Below are 18778 nucleotides of genomic sequence, written 5' to 3'. Positions count from 1 at the left end.
AAAATCCAGTAAGAACAAATGCCATTGACCGCATGACTCTAGGTGGTGTAGTTTTTTTATTATAATTCAATGACACGTTTTCTGGGACACCCAGTATAAGCTTTCCACTGGCAAGGTGCGGAAAGCACCAAGAACCAACCGTAGTCCGTAATGATGAACAGTGTCTATGCGTTTTAAGACAGAAAACGTGCTGACCCATAAACAATACACCCGTAATCCAGCCTAGACCGGACCACAGCAGTGTACGCCCCGTGTAAAGTCCCTTGATATGCTCCCCAAGATCTGTGAGACAAAACTTTCAGCAGATGTAATGATTTGGTGCATTTTACCTTAATGTAACGTAACGCGAGCTTCTTGTCAAAAGTAAGCCCCCAAAATTTGTATTCCGATTGTACAATAAGAGGTTGACCATTTATATTCAGAGATGGTTCCGGAAACAGCCCTCTTACCCGTGAAAAGGCACACAAACCGTTTTTTCTGACGAAAACATAAAACCATTCTTAACTGACCACCTAGTCAGTATATTAATTGCAAGCCGCAGCTGTCTCTCGCACTTGGCAAGGTTGGACGTTGCAAAGGATATTTGCACATCGTCCACATAGGCTGAATACGTGACCGACGGGGGTAGTGACTGTGTAACTGAATTCATCTTAAGAATGAACAGGGTAACACTCAGTAGATATCCCTGAGGAACACCATTTTCCTGTATGGAAGGACGCGAGAATGTAGTTCCCAGTCGCACTCTAAACATACTTCCCCGAAGGAAATCTAGAATACATTTGTAAAGTCGACCACGTATTCCGCAAAAGTGAAGGTCTCCTAAAATGCCGTACCGCGATGCCCTGTCATAGGCCTTCTCAAGGTCGAAGCCTACAGACCCTATATGTGAAGAATACAGAGCCTCGATGTGGCCTTTACAGCCCAGTGGCGTTACCGCTTGAGACAAGTTGACTCTCCCACCTGCTGCCACTGTGGTGCTCTTGAGGATCTGGAGCACATTCTTCTTCATTGCCCCCACTACCAACCATCCCGAACTGCACTCTCTGAGTCTCTTAGTCAGCTGGACTCTCGCCCATTCTCCCTATCGAAATTGCTTGGTACCTGGCCCAATCCAGCCCAGCAACGATCTGCGCTCAAACCTCTTTTGACATTTCTGGACACCATCGGACTTCGATCGTTATTGTGAAGGGGCTCATTATTTTATTCCCCACATCCCCACCAGCAATGGGGTAGAGTATCGCCTCTGGCGATGAACCTCCCCACTCTTCCCCTCAATATAAAGTTGTTGTTCGTACGAAGGCTTCACGGATGGTGGTCTCTAAGCGGACAAGATGATTAGTTGTCGAACACCCCCCTGGGAATCCACATTGATATTTTTCAAGGCACTTATTTTCTTCCAAGTCATATACAAGGCGGTTATTAATAATCCGTTCAAATGTCTTGCCTAAGCAGCTTGTGAGTGTTACAGGCCTGTAGCTTGAAGGATTGGAAACATCTTTCTACGGCTTTAGAAATGGAATAATGGTTGCCATCTTCCAACTGGAAGGCAGATGTCCTTCCTACCAAACTCTATTGAAACACAAATGGAGCAGCGCTTCTTGAGAGTTTCTGGACAAACGTTGAAGCATGGAATATGTGATGCGGTCGGACCGAGTTGCCGTCACTTTTGTTGTTGCCAAAACCCTTGATATTTCTATGGTGGTGAAAGCCATATTATAAGGGAACCTGTCGCTACCTCCGCTTGGTATTACTGTTTTCTCTGCTTTTCTTTTATGTGTGTGAATTCTCTTCAGTAGTGTGACGAGCTTGATATGTTCTGAAAGTCTTCACAGAGGGCATCTGCCTGTTCATTCATATTCTCACATAGTCTTCTATTTACTTGCAAAAGTGGGATTGAGAAACCAACATAGTCACCCCAGTTAAAAAGTATCCCAGTGAGCCTCACCTAGTTTCCACCGTGGCGGCCGTGTTAGGATGGCACTTGTTGTATCACGGAATTTGATGATAATCGAGAAGTGGTCAACTCCCCAAAGGATTTTGCTGAACTGTCCAGCTGAAACTCTGGAAGAGGGATGGGCTGCACAGGGAAATAATTAGGATAATGAAAGGTCGAGGAAGCTGGTCACATAATACGTCCAACTCCCTCTGTTCTATTGCTGCTGAACGGGGACGGTACTAGGAATATACTGTAATGACCCTATGAAAGCTCACTTGGACGGCAACAGCCTCCAAGTTGGTGACGAGTGGAAGGTGTTTTGCAGGAATGGACTGTGGGAGGATCACAGCAACGCCCCCTGATGCGCGTGTGGCGTCTGCGCGGTCCTTCCTGAAGATGTTATGCATGCGAAAAGGATTACAATTGTGTTCCTGCAGGTATGTTTTCTGTAAGGAGAAGCACGACGCCCCATACTGTGTCATAAGGTCGTTAATGTCCTCCAACTTTGACAAGAGACCTCTACAATTCCGTTGCAGAATGCTCATTGTCAGAAATAACAGAATGCCGCTGGTGGCACACCGTACCCTGTTGTTCCGCACCTTTGTTTCCCCTGCCTCTGCCACTTGTCGTTTCACGTTTCTCTTTTGCTGGAGAGAAACTGCTTGGAAGACTCGATGACGACTTCTGCGATGCGCAGTCGTCATCATCGACTTCCACGTTTAGTGTATTTGTCTGGGACCCTTGGTAACCACATCCCAGACTGAAAGGGAGCCGCCAGCCTCCGAAGAGGTTGCGGCTGCATTATAAGGGCTGGCTTTTAGGCCAGCCCGGAGCATCCACAGAGGACACTTGTGTCTCTCTGTTCTGGCTAGGGAGTGTGGAGTGGAGACCCAGGACTGTGGGTCTTCATAGGCGTAGCACGCCAATTTTCCCGGGGGGGGGGGGGGGCGGCGAGCCTGGCACACGGGCGGGACGGGAGGAGTCCAGCGGTGCCCGAGCCGGAAACGCATGTGTAACGTGTAATATTTATTATGTGGTTGTCAAATTCTCGGCTGGTACATGATGGCAGGTGCGTACCGGCACATTGGATGGTAGGAAGCAGACACGAGTATCAGCGAACGACGACATGTCTTTAGAAGCCACGAAAAAATAGCATTCTTCTAGCCAACAATTTGAAACGTGTTTTCCCTAGGAGTTGTGCGTTCAAGTCGACATCGCGAGCTAGCTCTTTGTGGCAATGAAGCAAGGCAATATGATTTAACCGGCTTGTCCCATTGTGGAACGCAAGTAAGTTTTGAGCCGCCGTAGGCACGAGAAGGACCTTTCTGATGTGCAAGACGTCACAGGTATGGTCAATACAATTCGAAGAAGTTGAACAACTTCTGGAAGTATCGTCCTCAGTGGTTCACCTTCCTTTCCTGAGAGCATCTCTGTTACGTCCTGAGACGAAATAAGGCTTACGGAACGCTGCTTTGCAATGTCCAACAGCATATCTCGATGAAGCTGAAGGCGACCTGCATCAAGATCTCCTTTATAGAATTCGCACAGATAAGCGCTGTCAGTTTCTCCCATCAAGAACTTTTCGACTTTCGTCACGTGGTCCCACATTCCGGCAGGAAACCGAGTGCACAGAGACGCATGAACCGTGTCAATTACCATGTAAAACCTCTGTCGATAATAGGCTTCCGAGGATCTAAACTCGTGTGCTTGAGAGCCTTCGTCGTAACGACGTGGTGCTTGTCGCTGCCTTATCGGAAGGCTGGGGCTCCCAGTTCGTGCTCCAAAAGCCAGGGAATTTGTCGCGGAGTTCAGCAACACATTCTTTGACGGCCTTCACTATTTGCTCTGCATGCCCAAACTGCAAGCTCTTCTTCTGCAGAGCAGAATTTGCGCTCTCCAATGCCTCAATACCAGGATCATCAGCCTGAGCATGAAATATGAATCACATTTTCCGAGCGCTTTTGCATAGCCACTGACTTTTGCTCCTGTGTCACTATTTTCATGCGATGACAGAGCGAAAAGGAACTGCACAAACTCAGAGTAGTTACTTGACACTGACCGCAGTGAGGATGCCTTTAGCGTCCATCGGGTTTTACAGAATTGTTTGAGGGCCGGTGTCCCCTCCTTCTGGAACTGTTCGAACCAGCTGAGGCGCTTTGGAGATGTTTTCACAAAATTTACCAAGTCGGCGAACAAGCTGAGAAAGTCTCGACACACATCAATTTGCTTACACAAGTCTTGCAACACTAGGTTGAGAGTGTGCGCAAGGCAGTGTACATACATCGCTCTTGGTTCAATATCCTGAACTAGGGCTTGAAGTCCACCGCTTTTGCCGGACACATTTGCAGCCCCGTCGTAGCATTGTGCGCGGCAGTTCTCAATTTGAAGATTCAGTCGACACAACACGTCTTTCAGAATTGAGAAGAGGGCGCTTGCTCTCGTATCGGCCGTCACGTAAAATCCAATAAAGACTTCTTCCACTTCAAGACCCTCTTTGACGTACCTGAGGCAAAAGGATATCTGCTCCTGCGTGCTAATATCAGAGGTCTCGTCAGCAATCGCCACGTAAAACAACGCGTCGTGGACTTCTCTGATTAGGGAACGGAGCATGTTGTGGGTAATGAGTTCAAGCATCTCATTTTGCAAGTCCGGCGAAATCCACTTACACCTACTTTTGTTGAGCCATGGGCCGAGACTTGGCACGTCCGCTTCCCGCAACATAAGAAGCGGCCTCAAGTTACCTTCGTCCTCATCCTGACCGCGAAGTGAGAGCCCTTGACATGCCAGAAAGCGAACAGACGACAGAACTGCCAACAGAGCTTGACGACTTTGCTTCATTTGGCTGAGCTTCGATTCAGAGAGTGCTGTCACTACGTTAGCTCCTGTGCTTGCAGTTCTCAGCGCCGTGGAAGCTTCACGATGAAGCGCTGACTTCTCATGACTCCGGAATCGTTGAAAAGCTTTCTTCCAATTCTCGAAACCTTGTTCAACGAATGCAGCGTATGAGTCTTTGTCCCGCGATGTGCATGGAAGCGGGATTTTTTTGTCCCTGGCAGTGATGCAAATGGCACAGTACACCTTACCAATTTCAGCGTTGTAGGAAAGCCATCCGTAGGCGGATTCCCAACTCTTAAGGTAGCCCCGCCCGCCGCTGCCTTTGCTGGATGATGGCTCGTTCTTCTCATGACTTCCTCCAATGGTAAGTTTTTCAGATGGCGGGGATGGCCCGTCTCCTGCAACATCTGCTGACCTTGCACCAGTGGACTTACCAGCAGCAAACTGGGTGTTCACGTCACTATCGAGTGGTGAAACACTGACGGTGTGTGGATCTTGCGAGCTGGCGGTTTCGGGCGCATCAGTAGACAATCTAGGCTATTTAATGACATACTTGTCCATTCTGCATGTCGTGTTGACGGACCCTTCTCCTAGAACAACGTGTTGAACAGAAATGGTCGTGCCGGGAAGCGTCGCGCGAGCATGCAAGGTCACTAGCAGACGCGGCGCTTGCCTTCACTGGTTGCTCGAATGGCAACAACGGGGTGGCTCCCGGCTCTGGAACCTCAGAAGCGTTTAGGTTACGCTCACGCCGCTGGCGAAGGAAAGGTGGAGGCTTCTTGAACTCACAACCTGGGGGGGGGGGGGCACGAGCCCCACTGCCCCCCCCGTTTTCTACGCTTATGTGGGTCTTCACGGATACTCTGGGTGATGCCACTCCCCTACGCACACCTCAGAAAACATTCCTTTCTTTTGTAAGTCCAGCTGTGCTTTTGCTGCCTTATATGTCATTTTTTGTTCGGTCCTGATTCTAAGTGTATCTTTTTCGTCTTTCCAGCGTGGGCATGGCCTCGGATATGCTGGATGGCTGCCTTAACAATTGACACAGTGAAATTATTTGCTACATGACTCCGGTGTGTGGTGATTACCTGCACACTCTGGGCACTAGTAGTCCACGACACATCTGGGAGCTGTGGCCAAAACGTTGGCATTTAAAGCATCGTCCGGGGTTTGGAATGGATGGTCATACATGAGAGTTAATGTAGCCGGCCTTGATCTCGGATGGGAGTGTGTGCAACCGAAAAGAGAGTATTACATGCGTTGTTTGGACTTCGTTACCATCCCTTCTCATCACAATGCGCTTTGCACCCATACAACCCCTTGATCATTCAATCCTTCCTCGACCTCCGCTTCAGAGCATGAAAAGAGTTCATCCTCGGAGATCACGCCTTTCACTATATTTAAGGTGCGGTATGTTGTGACCGTGACTTTGATGTCACAAACCTGTTTCGCTGCTTGGAGTGCAGTGCTCTGTTGTTTTGTGCGGACTTCAACCTGAAGATCCCCAGTGTTTAATTTTTTAGCATTGTAAGACTTGCCCAGAAGTTTCTGAAGGTCCTTTGCTAGAAGAAATGGTGATACTTTCGCAAGAGGTCTGGACTAATTGTCAGATTTTATCACAAGTACTTTTGGGAACCAGGGTTCCGGGTTCAAACCTACGACATCAAGCCCCATTCTACGGTGCGACGCCTTTTCAAGGGCCGATCATGATTTTTTTGTGCTGGCTGAATCCATGAAGAGATGTATGTCATTCAGTGCAGTGGGGTGCCGCTTACCAGCGAGCCCAACCAGGGGAGCGTACGGTCTGCACGTTAACACTTCCCGTACACAATACCCAAGTGCAGCTTCAACGAAATATTGAAAGAACTGCCCAAGGTTGACCATTGCCGCGAAAGAAGGTGAATAAGAAAAACAGAGGAGGGGGAGGAGATGAAAAGACAAAGTAAGGAAAAACGAGATGGCGACTAGCTGAGTAGTCCTGACCGGGCCTTCCAGGACCACGTGTCTATGGGAAGCAGGGCCAAAGTGGTGTATTGCTTTCCCAGAGGGGCCCGAAACGGTCAAAAACAACCTTTGGGTCCACTCAACCAGCAGGATCCTCCTTTCCCCAGACACGGGACAGCCACGCACAGCTATACGCGGGGTCTCCCTCCTGTGGCGACCCAACCGTGAGTGCAGGAGAGGGCTACTGCGGCTGCTACACGGCAATGGGGGCGCCACTTTCCCGACGCCTGAGAAGTAGTCATTTACTGTTTCACATCAAGGATGTATGAATGCACATCCCGGCCCGCTCCCAGATTGCTACGCCACCTTATTTAAAAAGCAGCTGACCAGTGATATTGTTATCACTGTACTTTAGATGATGGGCCCGCATGAACACCGAAGCGTCATTTCATATAATTGCCTTGCTGTTGTACGCAGTCTCTGTCTATTCATCACGTAACATCTCAGTTTCCGTTCTCTAGACCACTTTCAGATAATTTTAAACGTTACGCTCTTTCGAACCACAACACGCCTGAAACTTATTGAACGGAACAGTAACCTTTATCAGTAGTCCTTACCAGAGCTGAGGTAGCTCGTTACTGTGACTAAGCTACTTCGTGGGGTAACTTTTAACTTAACTCGTTGCTCTTGAGCTCCAGTAACTTCCTGGGGAACTCGTTCCTCTTTTTGGTAGTGTGACAAAGTAACCTGTGTTAAGTTCCTTTCGTTCGATTCCGGTATACAAATATCGCAATCTGCACCCACCCTCTCAATGAGACGACAGCCACGTGCGCGGCGCGTTTGGCACGCTTCCCTGTGGCTGCACGCTACAAATTTAATGCCGCCTAGTAAGCAGCGAGCTTTTGAAAGGCTGAAGTACCGTTATTTAATTGTCGACAAGCAGGTCACTTTAAACTCCTGGTTATACTGTAATTAGGCGGGGCATTCTCCACCACGAAGTGGGCACTTTCTGAGCATTGTGCCCTTCAGCTCGCACATAGACGTGCTTCAATCTTATTTTTCCTACGCACAATCTGTTTCTGGAATTCATTATTGCCTTTCGCCACATTGCCACCAGCAAAGGGGCAGATTATCGTCCATGGCGATGAAACTTCACAATGATCATCATTGAATAAAGTCGTTGCTGCTGGAATTCGGTTCCTTGTGCTAACAGGACTATTCACACGAATGATTTTCGTTGCCACGCAAGACAGCTCCTGACATAGACTTAAACTAGAACAGAAGTAGATTTTAACACCCTGTTCTCTTTCTTTAAAACTGTTAAGAAGGCCAGCAAAGTGCACCATGAGAAGTAATTCACCCCACAGTGTTATAATTATCGCAGCAATTGAATTTAAAGTACGCCGCGCAATAACAGCCTTTGTCCTTGCGCTGACTCTACACAGTCCGCGCTCGCTGATTGGTTTAGAGTATCACCTGCTACTCAGCTATTCATGGCTCTTAGGACTCCAGTTTCTGGACAATGCATCAACATCTATCAACAAGCATTCCCTCTTCAACAACCTCGAACAAAGGACACACATCCCTAGGACGCCTGGCTAGTGCCACCAGCTCTCTAGCCAACAGGGGGGCTCCCAGCTAGTCCACCTACACCGCCGTGGCGGGAGTTCGTGCCCGCAACAACGCTTTACAGCCCGGGTCTACAGAAGAAGAGCGAGTCCAGCCTCCTGGTGGCCAGGATGGCTGCTGAGAACCTGATAAGCGATGTCTATCACACACATACTCTGATGTTCACGGATGGCTCCATTGACCACCGTTCCGAGAGCGCTACCAGCGCGTACTACATCCCGTCAATGAACATGGCCTGGCAAGGGAAGTCAGTTCGTTACCCAGTCTCATCTACGACGGCCGAACTCCTGGCCTTGTTACACGCAGCTGCTGCGGAAGTCACGGAATAACTAAGGCCGTTTTGCTTACGGAACTCCAGAAGTGCCCTCAACAACGTGATGAACCCCATGTGTGGTAGCATCCTAGCCCGATATATAAGGAGGTCGTGTGTCCAGCATAGGCTAACCGGAGGTGAGCTTACACTCCAATGGATCCCGTCTCATGGCGGCATCAGAGGCAACGAACTAGTGGACGAGCTAGCATCCTCAGCACACCACAGCTGCAGCCCGTCCTTACCAGTCCCGGCCGACACTGACAGGAACATGGTCGTCAAACAGCTAGTTGAGGTGCGTCATCCTGGCATACAGGACATCATGCAGAATCACCGACCCTCTCTTCCCACGAAAGACCTTCCCCGTGGTATGCAGACAATGATCCATCGATAACGCATGGGATCTGCGTTCACGAACTCGCAATTGTTCAAGATCGGCTCCAGGGAGGACTCCAGGTGCGGACACGGTAATCATCCGGACACTATCGCACATATCCTGACAGAATGCCGTGCATACCATACTATGCGGGAAACTGATCTTCCCCACGCCAGGCCTGGGATACTGACGGACGTTCTCTTCCCCGAAGTTTCTTGTGCGGAACGACTTTCAAAAACTCGCGGCCTCGTGCGCTTTCTTCAAGAAACGGGCCTAGCGGAAAGACCACTCTAGTGCACCTCTCACCTACAGTGTGCCTCCGTCCCATCAGTATCGGCCATCCTGCCCTATGCATCACTTTGAAGTCCTCAACTCCCCTCTCCCACTTTCCTTGCTTTTTTCTCTTCCTTTTTTTTTTTTTTGCTATAGTCGTGATGATGCCCACTTGAGTGCGGCCAACAACGGCAAGCTACCTCGACACCCCCTCATGGCTCTTAAGAGGAATTGCACACAGCGTATACGATGCGGGACAAGAAATTCATCCATGCCCAGGGTCACCCTTTCAATTGCTAATCTCCTCCGAGGGAAAAGTTTACTGACTAGAAAAGAAAAAAGCCCTCACGGGCAAAACAATGACGCGCTGACCTCGATTGGCCGCGAAGAAGCTGTGATGTCATACTTCGTCCCTCTCCTAACTCGTTACGCCCTGGGGGCGAGTCGAGAGTGAACAAGCGCCTGTGTTTGTGTAATTTTTTTTTGGGGGGGGGGGAAACTGCATGTGTTGTGGGAACCTGTGTTTCCACAACACATGACTCCGTGACTTGGTTTTTGGACGAGGCTGCGCGGTTGGGATCACGCCTGTGTGACTGTGTGACAAGGTATGAGATAAACCTTTGTTGTTTGAACCTTTTGCTTGCTGTGTCTTCCTTGGTGACGGAACGGACGGGCTGGCGCCCCGAGGTTGTGGTAACACAGGTTCCCACAAATGGCGCCCAGACGTGGGGAACGAGCTCGTTCGTTCGATGACGTGGAGGACGTGGCACGTTCTATTTTTTCGTTCCATTTTAGTGTGTCAAGTTTTGTTTCAGTGTGATACCGCCGGATTGTGGTACTTCAATTACTTCGTGTTCTTTCACTTTTTTCTTTGTATCTCGCTTTCTTGGGGCAGCATTTTTGCTGCTCGTTTTGTTTGAGTATTCTAGTTGTGTCCGGTGCCTGACCCGTACAGCTGATGGACCGTACGCCTCCACGGGGGTACAACCTCCGGAGCGGAGCACAAGCTCCGGTACCCCAACGGTCCCACTCGGAGGAGCGGCCGGTACACGTCGCCCCGGCGCCTACGGAGCCGAGAGGACCGGCCGACGATGTGAAGGCACCTGCCGTGCCTCCATCCCAAGGTACGTCGACTACGGTATCTGCGGTGCCGCAGTCAGACACCACAGCAACGGCAGAGCTTCTGTCACGTATGGCAGAGCTGTGCTCGTTGATGACGCGACGCCTTGATGCCGGGTTGGTTTCGCCGCCGCAGGCACAAGCGCCCGTCCGACTGACAATCCCTGTTCCTACCTTCTCAGGGTATACCGATAGAAAGTCAGTCGCAGACTTCTTGGATGACCTTACCGCCTATCAGGCTGGTATGGGAATCTCAGACGAGGTCTTGATCCTACGCATCCTGCAGGTTGCTTTGGTAGGAGACGCCGCCCGCTGGCTTCGACTGCAGTCGAGGTTCACGTCCTTGCAGGACTTCAAGCAGCGGTTCAAAAACGAATTCCTTCCCCCGGATTACGAATATCGTATCCTGGAGGAGCTGCACAAACGTACTCAGCATCCAGATGAGACGTTGGCAGAATTCGTACGGGCCCTGCAAGAGCTGTACAGCAGAGCAGAACCAACTGCAACAGAGCAGCAGCGAGTAGCACGGGCTATCCGTCAGTGCCACCCCCGCTTCCGGCCCTACCTTCGAGCCCATCGCTTTGATAGTCTTGAAGCGTTGGCGCAGGAGGCTCGTACCATACAGGGCGACCTCCTAGCCGAACTCGAATATCGGCCCCCGCCGCCGCCTGAATGGGCGTTAGAACCACGCTGTGCGTGGTCAGCGGGAGCAGCCTCGGTCGAACGCCTACCTGCAGTGGGACAGGATGAGCACCACCGGAATCCTTATGCGGAGCCATCCCGCCGAGCAATTGATCCCTTCCGTCATGGACAGAGGGCGATCCCCGCAGGAACGAGCCATCACAGACCCGTCCTGCCTAATTATCGTGGTCAACCCGGCAATACAGCTGGCGAAACTACAGACAGGCAGCGGGAACGGCAGCGTCTGCCGCGCCCGCAGCCGCAAAGGTCGGTCGGCTGTTGGAATTGCGGCAGCCCCGAACATTTCCGTCGGGACTGTCCGCACCGAGGGCCGAATACTCGTAATGTGCCAACGGGAAACGGCCGCAGCCGACGTCCATGAACGCTCGCTTAACGACGTCGGCTATCCGCGGAGAGAGCGAACGAACGGTCGCTAGCAGCGGCCTTGATCATGCAAAAGCTGCCTCTGCAAGCAGCAAGACAACCAAAGGAGACGCATTAGCTCCTTTTGCTCTCTCTGTTCGGAATGGCATTCAGGACAGAGAACCAAATATCGCAGTTCGCATTTTGGGCAGAAATTACATCGCCCTTATCGATACGGGAGCTGCACTCTCTCTCATCGGCGACTGTGTTTACGAGCACTGCCTGCAAAGACAAGTAGTTCTGCAGACTACTGATGTAACCTTTCGTCTAGCTTCCAATGAAGTCATTCCAGCACAATCTGCAGTTGTGCTCTGGCTCCGTTTTGATGGGAGACGGCGAAAGCAGAGCTTCGTCCACCTTCCTGGCCTGGCAGTGCCCGTCATCCTGGGCAGGGATTTCATCATCCGTCACAAGCTGGCGCTGGACCTGCCCAATGGAGGATACGTATACCACGGCTCGAGAGGGTTCTTCCCCTTCGCCACGGCAGCGGACGATTGCACGGCACAGCAAGCTGCAGCAGTCTCCCCCGAACCGTCTGCACTCCCGACTGTCTTGGGGTCATTCCATGGTCCTGAGGAGGAGCGCCGCCAGCTTCAACAAGTATTGCGGCAGTACGACGGTATCTTTACGGAAAAACCCGGTAAGACGTCTCTGTTACAGCATAGCATAGACACGGGTAACGCCAGGCCCTGGCGTTGTAATCCAAGACCTTTGAGCGTACATAAGCGTGCTTTGTTAGACGCTGCTCTAGAAGAAATGCTCCAAACCGGTGCAGTTCAGAGATCCCAGAGCCCTTGGGCGTTTCCTGTCGTCCTGGCTCCGAAACGTGATGGTACGGCAAGGTTATGCGTCGACTATCGTCGACTTAACGCAGTAACTGTAAGGGACTCTTATCCCTTCCCGTCCATCGAATCAATCATGTATTCCCTGGGCAACGCTGCGGTGTTTTCAACGCTTGATTGTAGCAGAGGGTTCTTGCAGATCCAAGTTGCCCCGGAGGATGTCCCGAAGACAGCCTTTAGTTGTCATAGGGGTCTGTTCGAGTTCGTACGGATGCCTTTCGGTCTGTCTAACTCACCGGCCAGTTTCCAGCGGTTGATGGACACCGTATTAGGAGATGCGAAGTACAATTTCGCGATGGCGTACATGGATGATGTCGTAGTGTTTTCCAGAAATTTTCAGGAACACTTGGAACACCTGTCAATCGTCCTTGCAAGTATGAAACAGGCGGGGCTAACCATTAACCCCCGCAAGGTACAGCTGGCATCGCCTAGGATCAGCCTTCTCGGCTTCATGGTGGACGGAGGCACCATCAGTCCTAGCGATGACAAGCTAAAGGCAATCATGGAGTTCCCGGTTCCCGGTAACGTAAAAGCCTTGCAGCGTTTTCTAGGTATGGTTGGTTTTTACCGGCAATTCATTCCTAATTGTGCTCAGTTAGCGCAGCCGCTTAACCAGTTGTTGCGCAAAGACACACGCTGGCATTGGGGAGAACAGCAGGAACAATCCTTCCGAGCTCTATCTCATGCAATCGCTAATACGGCCAGGCTATATTTGCCCGACCTAAATAAACCGTTTGTTGTGCAAACAGATGCTAGCGATTATGGTGTTGGCGCAGTTCTCTTGCAGGAACATGACGCTATTCTCTGTCCGGTGGCTTTTGCAAGTCGCACGCTCAATCCGGCAGAACGGAACTATTCCGTCACGGAAAAGGAGTGCCTGGCGATCATCTTCGCTCTCAGGAAGTTTGATCTCTACCTGAATGGCAGCACTTTCACCGTCCAGACTGACCACCAGGCACTCTCATGGCTGCAGCGGCTCCACAACCCAGCTGGACGTCTTGCCAGGTGGGCCCTGAAGCTACAAGGCTACTCCTTCAACGTGGAGTACAGGCGGGGCTCCACGAACGTGGTAGCGGACGCACTATCCCGTGCGCCTCTACCGGAGGGGGAAGAGGTAGGCACCGAGGCGCCTTCTCAACTCCTGGCAGCAGCACAAGTGGCACGGGACGGATCCTCGTCCTGGGGCACGGTCGTGAGCAGAGAGCAGCTCCTAGACGCTCAGAGAGCGGACGGCCTTTGTCAGCGGGTGTCTCAGTGGTTAGCTGAGCAGGTCTCGGCAGACACCGGAACGTCTGACGGACGGTACGACTCCTATATGCTGGGCGAGGATGGCATCCTGTTCAGGTACATACCCCAGGCGGATGACGATGACGGTACATCCCCATTCAGAGTCGTAGTGCCACGGAAGCTGCGTAAGTCTTTCATACGTTACTTTCATGACTCGGCCTTGGCAGGTCACAGCAGTGGCAGGAAAACTTATGAAAAGTTATGTCGTGTTGCGACATGGCCAGGAATGAGGCAGGACGTAACTAAGTATGTTCGTACTTGTCCGATATGCCAGAGAGCAAAACCTCGTGGTGGTTTACCCCCCGGGCGCTTACAGCCGGTTCAGAGCAATACGCCCTGGCAGATAGTTGCTTGTGATGTGATGGGACCTTTTCCTCGTAGTCCTAGAGGTAACCAATACCTGTTTGTGTTTACTGATCATTTCACAAAGTGGGTTGAGCTGTTTCCTCTCAGGACGCTGACTTCCCAAAGAGTATGGGAAGGACTACTCGACACCTTTTGCCGGTTCGGGTTTCCCGCTCAGCTGATCACTGACAACGCAACCTACTTTACAAGTAAGGTGTTCTCAGATTCTTGCGCTGTCTTAGGCATTCAGCACAAGAAGACTTCCCCGTATCACCCTCAGGCTAATATTACCGAACGTGTTAATCGGAACCTGAAGATGATGTTGGTTGCTTTTACTAGTCAGCACCACCGTGATTGGGATCTTCGCCTGACTGAGCTGGCGTTCGCTACACGGACAACGGTCAACAGATCTACAGGCTTCACCCCGGCGTTCCTGAACTTCGGACGAGAGGCTCCTTTTCCAGTAGAGAATGCTCTGGGCCTCCGGGATGGCAGTACCCAGCCTCCTTATTCAGGGTACGCTGAGGACCTCCAGAGCCGACTGGACGTCGCAGCTCGGACGGCTCAGGAGAACTTGGACGTCGCAAGGTTGGACCAGGCTCGCCAGTACAACCGTGGACGACGGAATCTCACCTACAGCGTCGGTGATCTTGTCCTTCGACGGACTCACCCGCTTAGTGACGCGTCACGTGGCTTTGCAGCTTCGCTCGCAGATAGGTGGGATGGCCCCTTCGAGGTAAGTGCGTGCTCCTCCGGCCTCACTTACAGGCTTCGTCGTTGTGACACGGGCGAAGAAACGGGGCCAGTACATATCTCGGACCTGAAGACTTACCACCTCCGAGACCTCGAGAGTGAAGAAGCAGACAGTCAGCTTCCTCCTCTAGACCTGGACCAGGATCCTGTTCCCGGACCTTCCAGGCGCTACAGTTTGCCTCCCCGCAGGCGGCGCACGTAGCTGCCACTATCCTAGTCGCTAAATCCTAGTGCTCTTGAATACTTGGTCTTTCTTAGTATGATTTCTGTTTCGCAGTCTTCAACTATAATCTTCTGGGGGAGAGCCTTTTCAGGCTCTCGCGGTTTGAAATAGCTTTCTCACCGTACTCCCCTCCTGCCCTCTTGCAGGTGCAATGTCTTCTCGTGGGAACATGCGTGGTCGGAAAGCCTCTGGCCACCCAAGATCCGTTGTTGAGCCTGGGGGGTCTTCAAGACGTTCCCGTTCGCCATCGAGGCCGGGCTCTGGGACACCTTTACGAAGGTCGGTGTCCACGTGGACGGTGGTCTCCGCTGGACGTCCGGTAGGATGGGCTTCCCGGTCCAAGTGGCAGTCGCAGCCTCGCCCTCTTCGAGGTGAAGACCCCAGCAGAGTGCAGCTTCCCTTCCGGGGGTTAACGTTGGCAGATAAGCACCCCAACGATCCCCCAATACCGCTCTCAGAGGATGAGCGTCGACAGTTGTGCCAGCTGTGTGGCGTTTTGAGTTACACCGTCGCACTCATCGTCGAAGCCAGCTTCATCTCGCCAAATTGGACGCTACCCGGTGTCCCGTTGACATTTCCTCCGCTATCGCCACCATTCAACGTTACCGCCCTGACCTACTCGTCAACCCCGGACCTTTTGGCCCCAATCCTGCTCCCGGAGCCCCAACCCGGACGACACCCGGTGTTTTCGTAGCGTCCTTCCCTCGCAGGACAGATGAGGACGTAGTCCTGGACATGCCGGATGACGAACTATAGACGGTTGGACACTTTGAGGGTGGGGGAGTGTGGGCACTTCTTTCTTTTTGGTTTGGTTTATTCGATGCAAGGTGGCGAAGGTGTGAGCGACGTAGGAGAGGGGCGTGGCGGGTGAGGGGGATATAGGCACACGGGCGCGTGTGGTTCGCGTGACTTCGTTTTTGGACGAGGCTGCGCGGTTGGGATCACGCCTGTGTGACTGTGTGACAAGGTATGAGATAAACCTTTGTTGTTTGAACCTTTTGCTTGCTGTGTCTTCCTTGGTGACGGAACGGACGGGCTGGCGCCCCGAGGTTGTGGAAACACAGGTTCCCACAGTGTCTAAATATATTGTTCGGCTCGACGAACTGACGCATATACTTTCATCAGGCATCTTCAACTGTAAATATTTTGAACAGCCCTCTGTACTTCTTTACCAAGGCTTCAGTGTGCATGTATGTATGTTTTGGCCGTAAATTTGGGGACTCAGATGACGTTCATCATAGGGACGAGCTGTGTTTTGGTAATCACAGCCTGTATTGTATCCCAAGACGAAAACTTGGCGTGATTCTACGAATGCGCGTAGAAGACAACTTGTCGCGTCGAACTGTTTATGTTCATGTCATAGGTTTATTAAACATATTCTGACCAGAATACAACTGGTACCCCTGTCACACGGGGAAACTGAATGCCATTCCCAACGAACGACATCCGTATGAATGTCATTCGCAAAGGCTAGGCGTAGCTACACGGCAAAGAGAAATGACATTCCGTGCTGATGATAATGGCGATTCGTGAAATAGCTGGACAGCTTCATACGACTGTGCATGCACTCAATCTTTATATACTTTTGCGTGCTTCTGAAAACTGCGTTCAACATCGCGCTTTCGAACCTGCGCTTTGCTTTGAGTCCGTGCTTTGCATGTCGTACAAGGCCGAAGCTATGTCGAGTACGCATCTGGACGGAGGAGGTAACCAAACAAGATGGCTGGTCGCGCCGAGAACGATTTTGCGGCCGGCGATGAACAATGCCACGCGCAACAGCTGATCTGTCTCGTGATCTGTCCACTGGGTCCGTTCTCTTTCCCCACGCGAAACAGCTGATACGGATGGAACTGCAGTGGCTGTAGGCGAAACTCCTGCCATGATGTCCGCCATAGCGCTGAGCATGGCGCCCGTGTTAACAGCGGACGAGAGTAGTTGGGTAGTATCGTGTCAACGTTACTTTACATAGAATGTCTGCTTTCCTCATCTCAGATGCACAATTTTTACAAAAAACTATATAATAATAGACCGCAATCCTCCTGCAAAGGATGTTCCGCTCCGATATCATAATGTTAGGAAGTAATAGGAAAACAATAATGCCACAACTGTCATTGATGCACATCAAAACGTCCTCTCTGACCGCTTCTCTCGAATATGATTTTCGCCACACTCGCAGGTCACGTGATATTTGTGCCAAGGCGTTACAGCTGTCACTTGGGCATCACGGGAGCCACGATGTTGATGCAGATCGCGCTACTTCTAGCTTGCCTCTTCACTTGGGAATGTGTTAGAAGCCAGAACGATCAGATTGCCTGGAATGTGAGTAACGAGACATGTTTTTGTGCGCAAGTAACGGCTCAACTGACAACTTCGGGAGATTACTATGTTAGTACGAATAGCAAAGACTTTATTTTCATGGCGAAATCGATCAGATAACAGTAGTGGGGAGTCGGCAGGCTTCACTGACTCAAAAGCTATTTTAAATAAATTTTCGCACACGAGGCTAACGTTTACAAAGAAACTGGCATCTCCTATAGCAATGAGGCTTTTGGATTTGGAGTTGTTTCTATGTATCCACATAATGTTTGTTGGCACTACTCTCCCCGAACCAAAAAGTGTCTCCCACATTTTGAGTCATGGCATTCGAAGCTTCTTAAGCGGGGGTTTCTGTCTGATGTATCGACAATGCTCTAAAGAAAAGTTGTTCGCATTTAATTCAGTCCAGTTTCGAGCAGATGCCACTTGAGGGTGCTGAGTTTGCAGAACCTGTGTTGATAGCGGTTGGTGTGATGAGGGGGATATATTTAATAAGGAAAGAGAAAGGAGAGGTCCGAGACAAGGCTCAAGCGCTTAACTAAGGGATTAGAAAGGGATGTAGATTGTGATGGGTTGGAGTGAGGCAGATTGGAAGTCATTCCTTATCACCATAAGCTTTCTTGTGTCATCAAGGAACTGGCCAACAGGAATGGGGTACAAGTTCTGCTCTCTGTCCTGTAGTATTCTAGATATTCCGTGAACAGCAACCTGTACCCAGACTATAAGTTAGCAACAGTGTATTTACAGGTTCACTCTGAATAAAGATGGCATATGAACACATCTCAGACTACGCTGAGACACTACATGCACCTTGTAAGTTGTTGGGGTTATGCGTCCAGGCAACCCGAGGTGCAGAAATGTTGAGCATGTCAAACACATGTTCTACCGTACACCCTTACTATGTGGAAAGCTTACACTGATCACAGCGGACACTGTGTAAATGTCAGGCTCGAAGAAAATGAATATTCTATCAGGTCTGGTGGCAGTACTAACTTACCTTTGCATTCTAAGGCGTGCGGTTCCTATCCATCGTTCGATTGTGTGCCGGTCATTGGGAGGAGCACGTCTAAGGGTCAACGTGAGTTGACGGAAGCCTTTCAAAGGAAAAACGACACGGACACGGTCATGACTGCTACGTCAGTGCTTCGTCTTAATGGAAAAAGAGTATAACTTCCTTGATAGATGTCATAGTGCTGGACCCTGAGGTGTGTTATCAGGAAAGTTTAGATACTGGTTTGCTGGATACACGAGGCAAAGCCAACTCGAGCCAAGTCGTTCGCGGTACTGTGAAACTTGAAAGGTGAAATTAGATGTTAGGAGTGATACTCATGCTTACATAGCGCGCGTGGTTTGAAGCGTAGGAAACACTAGCACCTCAATTACGTCCGATGCGGAAACGTCGGTTGTGAAGAAAGTAGTCTTCCAGAAAATAAAGGCTGTGCCTTTTTTTTTCGTGTGTGTGGTACAGTGTTCCAAAAGCGTCACC

At 50.8% G+C, this 18778-nt stretch overlaps 1 protein-coding gene across 1 annotated transcript in view; it reads left to right on the top strand.

Moving 5' to 3' along the window:
- LOC135388133 (uncharacterized) overlaps window positions 1–18778 on the top strand; it is a 55111-nt gene that overhangs the window by 13495 nt on the left and 22838 nt on the right. The window contains exon 2 of the mRNA XM_064617486.1: window positions 17153–17295. Within this exon, the coding sequence (XP_064473556.1) occupies window positions 17153–17295 (143 nt within the window). The remainder of the gene's footprint in view (window positions 1–17152; window positions 17296–18778) is intronic.

Source organism: Ornithodoros turicata, chromosome 1 (assembly GCF_037126465.1).
Source record: "Ornithodoros turicata isolate Travis chromosome 1, ASM3712646v1, whole genome shotgun sequence".
In the NCBI taxonomy this organism is placed as follows: domain Eukaryota; kingdom Metazoa; phylum Arthropoda; class Arachnida; order Ixodida; family Argasidae; genus Ornithodoros; species Ornithodoros turicata.
This window is presented reverse-complemented; position numbering and strand designations above follow the sequence as displayed.